The 7,534-nt window shown below is 59.3% G+C and overlaps 1 protein-coding gene across 3 annotated transcripts in view; it reads left to right on the top strand.

Moving 5' to 3' along the window:
* The first annotated feature begins 1,344 nt into the window (after positions 1–1,344).
* Positions 1,345–7,534, top strand: part of PRODH (proline dehydrogenase 1) — a 19,085-nt gene continuing 12,895 nt past the window's right edge. For 2 of the 3 annotated variants that reach the window (XM_060121989.1, XM_060121988.1), the window contains exons 1-2: positions 1,345–1,617; positions 5,316–5,524. In XM_060121989.1, the coding sequence (XP_059977972.1) occupies positions 1,345–1,617; positions 5,316–5,524 (482 nt within the window). The remainder of the gene's footprint in view (positions 1,618–5,315; positions 5,525–7,534) is intronic. The other variant, XM_060121990.1, reaches the window with a different exon arrangement.

Below are 7,534 nucleotides of genomic sequence, written 5' to 3'. Positions count from 1 at the left end.
CAAATGACCTGGAGCTCAGAGGAGGGGCCAGCAGATTGACTAGCACGGTGAGAGGTAAGGTGGGTGTAGGCGGGGCCTGGCCACTGAGGGCCCGATGAGCCAGGCTGAACCAGCAGCCTTGTCCAGGTGGCAGCGGGGAGTCCCTGAAGGGTTTTCAGGAGGAGGGAAGTTTATCCATGACAGGAAAATGGGAGAGCCTGGTGGCCATGGCCAGCTGTCAAGGCTGGCCTACTCTTGGGGAGCTAAGTTTCTGAGCTGCTGGAGGGACCCCCAAGTTCCTGTCCCTGGGCCTTGACTCACCTGCCCCCTGTGTCTCTCCCTTTTTCTCTTCAACTCCAATAGGGGGCAGGGGGGCAAGAGGCCCATGACAATGTCAAGAAGCCTCCCTCAATATAGGGCGTGGTGATGGCATCCCCCAGGAGACATGAGCAAGGTCTGGGGGAGGGGTGCTACTGCCATCTGGCAGTAGAAGCCTGGGATGCTGATAAACATCCTTCAACGCACAATTATTCAGTCCCAAGTGCCAAACAGGTCAGGGTGTCCAATGCACCAAGATGCGTGGAGCACCCAGAGAACCAGGTGAAACAGGTGGGCAAAGTATGGCGTGAGGCTGCCACACACAGTCAGACCCAGCACCCGTGGGTGTGCAGGAACATCCTGAGGAGATGCAGGTGTGGGGAGGGGGAGTGATGGGGAGGGTGGTCAAGACATGCTCCTCCCAGGAGGTGAAATCTGGGGCTGGGACAGCAGGCCTAGCATGATGTTGGAAGGAAGGGAATCCAAGGCAGAGGGACAGAGGGTGGGAAGGCCCTGAAGGTCCTTAGGAGTGAAGGGAGGCCGGTGGAAGGGGAGAGGACGGAGGGCTTCCCAAAGCCCCTTTACACGAGAGGAGCAGCATCGAGCTCGGCCTTCCCGGATTCTCCGCAGGCCGGGCCTCAGCTGTGAGTTCCTGCAGCTCAACGCCCAGGGAGGCGCCCAGGTGTACAGGTGTGCGGGGGGTGGGGAGGGTGGGGCCTCCAGCGGAGCAGGCGGAGCTAGGGTGGTCAGCCAAGTAGGCGGGGTCTCCTCGGGGGTGGGGGGGGCGGCCACTAGCTGAGAAGGCGGGGTTCAGGCGCACGTGGCGCCGCTCGGTGGGCGGGGCCTGCCAGGGGACCCACACTTTTTAGGAACTCGCGGGGCGGAGCCTCCGGGGGAGAGGGCGAGGCTCGAGCTCGGGGTGCGGTGGGGCGCGACCGAGGGCGGGGCCAAGCGCGGGGCAGGGCCTCCCGGGAAAAGGCGGGGCCGAGCGCGGGGCGGGGCTGGCGGCGCGTACTTAATCAGCCCAGGGGCACGTGCACAACAGCCATGAGTCTTAAGCGAGCCTTCCCCGTGGTACGCTCCGCCCTCTCCCGCCAAGCCCCGCTGTCTACAGCGCCGGCGACCCGCGAGCAGCACGCCGCGGGCCTGGAAGCCGTGCGGGGGCGCGGGGCGGCCGAGGCCGCGCGGCCGCCAGTGCCCGCCGTGGACTTCGGCAACACGCAGGAGGCATACCGGAGCCGGCGCAGCTGGGAGCTGGCGCGCAGCCTTTTGGTGCTGCGCCTTTGCGCCTCACCCGCGCTGCTGGCGCGCCACGAGCAGGTGTGCTGGGGCTCGGGGACGCTGGGGGTGGGGTGCGGCCAGGGCCCCGCGGGCCTTCGCCGGTCCTGGGAGCCGTTATGAAGTTTCAAAGTGGAAAGCGGGGCCTCTGGAGCATCGCCTGTGGCCGGGAAGTCAGGAAGGAAGGTGTATCCTGCAAGCCCTTTCGGGCCCGTGAATTTTACCACGTGTCAGTTACTGGCAGCTAAAAACAAAGATTAGTTTAAATATTAAGCTATATGCTGCTTGCAGTAATACACAGTGTTCACCCGAAATTTAAAATTGAGTGTCGTCTATGTTGCCCAAAGGGAAGCCTGGCCGTACTGAGCGGCTCATAGCCTGGGACCCCAGAGTTCTTGGACGCTGTGACCCAGGGGATCCCCAGACATGGTCACTCTGAACAGACAATGTTGAGGGAGAATGGGACGCTTGCTGCTCAAATATCCGACTTTTGAAACTTTAACACAGTTACATTGAAAAGTGTGAGGGCTTTGGGGAAGTGAAAAGCAGAAGTGTCTTAGCCGCTCTTGGTCAAGGTGATCCTGGGAACAGTTTAAAAGCAAGGGTCCAGTTGGTGCTGAGGGTCCTGAAGGCGCTTCAAACAGGTGGTGTGGACTTCTCAGTGAGACTGTGCTGAGCGCACCTTAGCTCCGGGCAGAGGCTAGGGAGACTGGACCCAGGAGGAGCACCAAGCCACACCTTGGGCATACATGAAGGTGAGGACACCAAAGGTGGGTGGGTGATGAGGGCAGAGTTAGAGTTGGGTGGCTCTGAAGGGGCTAGGTTCAAAACCAGCAGAGAAGCCAGCAGAGCTGTGGGTCCTCGGGTACTATGGGCAACAATGGGAGGGACATGTCAGCTCCACCGTCCCTTGGGTGCCTGCCTGGGGCAAGTGCCAGTGCACTGTGACTGTGCTGTGGGTGCCTGGAGGAGCAAGGAGGCTTCTCCCATGCTCCCCTCGTGTTCTATCTGTGCCCTGGGGACATCCTTAAGGAGCCCGGTAACTGTGTGGTGTGCTCTGCCTGCCTTCCGTGGGACCTGTTCCCCCTGTCATCATTGCTGGTGGTCCCACTGGTGACAGTGGCCTTGGTGCCTGGTGCTGGAGGAGACAGGGCAGAGGCCAGACTTCAGAGTAGTGGGCCGCTCACCAGAACCTGGTCCTTCTTGTGCTCTGGCCTGCAGCAAAAATTCCTCCTGCTGAGCCAGTGCAGGTCTGTGCAGCTCATGCCCCAGGGAGTGTCAGCCTGCAGGAGCCCAGTTTGAGCTGTGGCATTGGCTCAGGACCCAGTGGGGGCCTGCACTTGCCCGAAGGCAGGCCTTTTTGAGAAGGGTTTAGAAAAGTAAGGTCTTCCGTGATGAAAGCCTCTGTGCTTGGGTGTGAGCCAGTGCAGGAGAATGTGGGGGAAGGGGCAGTCAGGGAGGGGAGAGAACCGGCTTTACCCGTCCTCGCTCTGCAGACATGTCTTTGAGTCTTTTACGGTGTTTGTGTTACTGGTGCAAGTTTCTAAATCCACAAAGGATGTTCCTACCTGGGGAAGAGGTGGGGCTACCCTCGTCTCAGGTAGTGCCACCCCAGGGCACGCCTGATGCCAGGATGGTTTTAAAGGGGCTGTTTTGCTCTGGAGTTGGCTTAAAACTGCCAGCCCTGCACCATGTGCTTCCATAGCCCTCTATGACAGGCTGGCCTCCCCTTTGCCAGGGTGAGAGGGTCGGTGACCAGCTCAGGTTACCTGGGTGGCCTTCACTGTTTTTCCCTCTGACAATAGGGGAACAGGAGGGGAGCGGGAGGTCACCAGCCCATGACCCCTGGACCACATCTCAGCATCAGCCTTGCTCCTGCTCCTTCTATGAACATTGGCTGGAGCTGTTTTCATGCTAGTTGGGTAGTTATGACAGAGACTGGGTGGCCTGCACAGCCTAAATTATTTACCACGTGTTCCTGGGCGGGAAAGTTTGCTGGCCCTAGAGTAGACAGTTGGCCCACTTCCACACACACTGTGTTTCTGACAGTCCTCAGAATTGACGTGTATGATGTCCGGGTTTTTCCAGAGCTGAATGCCGGTTTTCAGGTCCCTGTTTCTGCCTCGCCTGCCTCTGGGGTGAACTTTGATATATCCAAGACCTGGCTTTTCCTCCTGCTAGGGTGCTCTGACCCACAGACTCGTGACTGCTGGCTAGGGCTCTTGTGAGGTGGAGGAGGCCTGCCCGTCTCCCAGGTTGGCACTTCCACTTTCCATTTCTCTTCTTCTTTATAAAAATAATGAGATGCAATAAAATCAGACACGGCACAGACAGAGGTGATGGCCTGGAAACCTTCACCCTCCCTCGTGTTGCCGCACGGCTCCTTAAGAATTTCCGTCTGGGTGCCAGCCACGGTTCAGGTGTGTCGGCCTTTGAGAGGCTTGGGCTGTTTGGGACTGGTTTGTGGATGAAGGTGTGTGACTGACTCATGCTTTTGCTTAGACTAGAGATTGCTCCCTGAGACCCTGATCCCAAGAGATGTTCCTCACAAAAAAGTGGGGTTCTGTTATTCACTGGGTTTGAGAAACCTTAGACTGTTCCTGCCTTGGAGCTGGAGCCGGGGATAGTAGACACACAGGAATTCCCAGACAGATGGTGGGTGTGTCCTCCCAGTGGTCATCCCCCTGCCCCTCCTTGACCTTATTTCTTCCCACCACTGTCCCCAGTGCGGGAGCACCGCGTCACCTCCTAGCCAGGCAAGCCCTGCACCCTGGATCTAAGTTAGCAAACACCTCCTGCCCTTGCCCTGGCCGGCACTCCCTCACCCCCATTCTGAATTCCATGGAGGTACCTTGCCCCTCCCTCCTTCTGGGTCTCCCTGCCACTAGGATGGGAGCCCTGTCATCTGTTTTGTTCACCCTAAAATTGTGTCGGGCAGGAGGCAGTTGCTTGGGACACTTGAATGATGATGGCAGAAATTTGGGGTGTGGCGAGATATGATTGGAGGAGAAAGCTGAGTCGTTTGGGAGGCTGTCTTCCCCTGGGGGACGTACTCTCGGGCTGCCGGCCTGCTGTGGCCTGGATGAGTGTGCTGAGTCCCCGCTGGTCCCGGGTGGATGGTCATCTCCCAGACCTTTGTGGGTGGTTACCTGGCTCACTTTTAGCCTATGCTTTCTCCGGCAGAACTCATACTCACTCAGAGTTTTGTGTGTTCATCTGTTCACCCACTGGAGGGCCGGCCCCTTGCCAGGCACTGTTTTAGGGACTTGGAATAAGCAGTGAACAAAACATTGAAAAATCTGGGTTCTCACCTTCTAGAAACTCACACCAAATCCCCCTCTTCCCCAGCATAACCTGCAGAGGTGTGGATACAGAGAATGTTATGAACACGCCCACTGCTGTTCCCAGAGAGAGCTGCCGTTCACTTCTTTATCCACCGAGCGGTAGTCAGGCGACTGCCATGTGCCACTGGGGTCACCCATGAGCGTGCAGGGCAGGGAGGCAAGAGCAGCGCCTAGGACCGGCCACCCTGCATGAGGAGTGGGGCATGGACAGTCACTGTGAGCAGAGAAGCAATCTGCTTCGGGTGGTGTCGCCGTAGAGCCAAGGCCATGAGCAGAGTTTGGCCCTGGGGAGAGCACGTCAAGGCTTTGTGACGGGCGGGCGGGGGAGCAGGAGTGTCCTGCTGGGGACATGGGAGGCCAGGTGGCCCAGGATAGCCACTGCCCTTTACCTTTCAGTTGCTCCGTCTTGCCAGGAGACTTCTGGGGCAAAGGTTGTTCGACAGGCTGATGAAGATGACCTTCTACGGGCAGTTTGTGGCTGGTGAGGACCAGGAGTCCATCCGGCCCCTGATCCAGCACAACAGGGCCTTCGGCGTGGGCTCTATCCTGGACTATGGTGTGGAGGAGGACCTGACCCCCGAGGAGGCCGAACGCGAGGAGATGGAGTAAGGCCTGCGTGGCACCTGCTGGCAGCCCCAGCACACCGGGACTGGGCTGGGCCTGGCTGGGAGAGCTCTGTCCACCTGACTAACGGCAGCCCTCCTGGGTCTGCCTGGGGTTGTGTTCTTGCCCCGTGAGGATGACAGCTCTGGGCTTCCACCGAGGCCTTGTGTGCCGAAGCTGGAGGAGGGGCGAGGATGGGGTCAGCAGACTCTGGTCCCCTGCCCGATCAGCCTGGTTTTGTACAGTCTGCAAGCTAAGAATCATTGTTGTATTTTTAAATGGTTGAAACAAAGCAAGAGTAATGTTTTGTGACACGTGAAAATTATGTGAAATTCAAAGTGCTCTCACCCTACAGGGGCAGAATTGAGTGTCCGTGACTCAATGGTGGCCGCTGGGTGCTACCCAGCAGTTTACAAAATAGGATTGCTGACACTGGTGTTGGAGGTGCTCTGGCTTCCTGCTCTCCTGCAGCATCTCTTCTGGGGATTCTGACCTGCTGGGCAGGTCCCACAATCCCACCCTTGCCTGGCCCCTGAGATGATTTCCTGATTAGCAGGTGGGCCCCACCTGGTGGGTGTGGAGACTGCCTGGGGGTCCGAGGAAAAGGGAATGTGCTGCCAGGAGCACACGTGTGGCAGGCGAGCCCAGCGGCTCCTGCCGAGGTCACCAACTGGCTGCAGGGCCCATTCTCTGGGCAGTGAGTATGGGGACAGATGGGCATCCCCCGACCCACCCTCCTGGGCCATAGGACAGAACTGGAGGACCATTTCACCCTCTGCTTCCTGAAGTAGGAGCCTCATGGGAGATCCAGGCAGAACCAGCCCTTTCTTTGCAAAACGCCCAGTTCCTGGGCTAGTGCCTGCACCCCTCCACCCCTCACTGGCATCTGGGCCTCTAAGTCCTGACAGCAGCCGCGCCTGACCGTGTGAGGCTTGGGAGGCTTGCTGAGTAACCTGCCCTGTCTCAAGCTCTGGTGTTTGCTCTGGCCTGGGGAGGGAAGGGGAGGGGAGGGGCACGGAGGGGAGGGGAAGGCGTCACATGAGGCTCCTACCCTGGGAACGGAATGTCCGAATGTCCGAATGTCTGAGCTGAGCTGCTGGTGGATTGGCCTGGGGAGCCAAGCCCCTGCCTTGTGATTTGCTGTCTTGAAGGCAGGGTTCTCCAGCTCAGCGCCCCGGTGTTCCTAGGGGGGCTGTGGGCTGGGGCTGCAGCCTGCACTGAGGCTGCCTGTTGAATAACTAATGGGCTGTATCCCCGCTGGGTCTGGGTGAGGGCTGGTGGTTTCACAGTGGGATTTTCTCTCTCTGGTATGAAAAGACTTCCTTCCCAGGGCGATCCGCCTGGCTTCCTCCCTGCCCTGCAGGGGAGCACTGGGAGGAGGGCCGGCTTCGCCCTACCATGGGCACTGGAACCTGTGACCCTGGGCCACCCTGCTGTTGGTGCCCCTTGTCTTGCAGGAGCCCTGCTTTGTGGGCTTTGGGACGTGAACGGCAGTCCCTTCCTGTCCTAATTTGGTGGCCGCCGTCCGATGCCAGTGGCAGGGCTGCTGCTAGGCAGCCCTGTGTGCTCCGTGGAGCCTGGCTGAAGGTGCAGAACCAGGCTCATAGGCACTGATCGAACATCCACGCCGTCGAGATGCCACGCATTCTCCATCAGGAGCCCCTGTGTGGGGAGCGGAGCCCCTAGACCCTGCTCTGGGGAATGATGTAGAGGCCACTGCCCCAAGTTAAAGCCACAGGAGTGGAGTGGGGTGGGGCGGGGAGTGAGCACAGGCGGTGGGGCCCTGCCCCAGGCATAACCATAAGAGGCACAGAAAAGATGGGGGCGTCTGAACATGCAAGAGGCCCAGCAGGTGCCCTGAGGACGTGGCCCTGGGAGGAGGGGGTCCGTGGGGCTTCCCCAGGTTAGGAAGCAGGAGGTAGGAGGCCAGAGGCGCAGGAGGGAGAATAGCCATCCAGGGAGGGGGTGGGATGGTGTTTCCCAGAACACTTATTAGAAGGCAGAGGCCAGGA

Source organism: Lagenorhynchus albirostris, chromosome 14, assembly GCF_949774975.1.
Source record: "Lagenorhynchus albirostris chromosome 14, mLagAlb1.1, whole genome shotgun sequence".
In the NCBI taxonomy this organism is placed as follows: domain Eukaryota; kingdom Metazoa; phylum Chordata; class Mammalia; order Artiodactyla; family Delphinidae; genus Lagenorhynchus; species Lagenorhynchus albirostris.
This window is presented reverse-complemented; position numbering and strand designations above follow the sequence as displayed.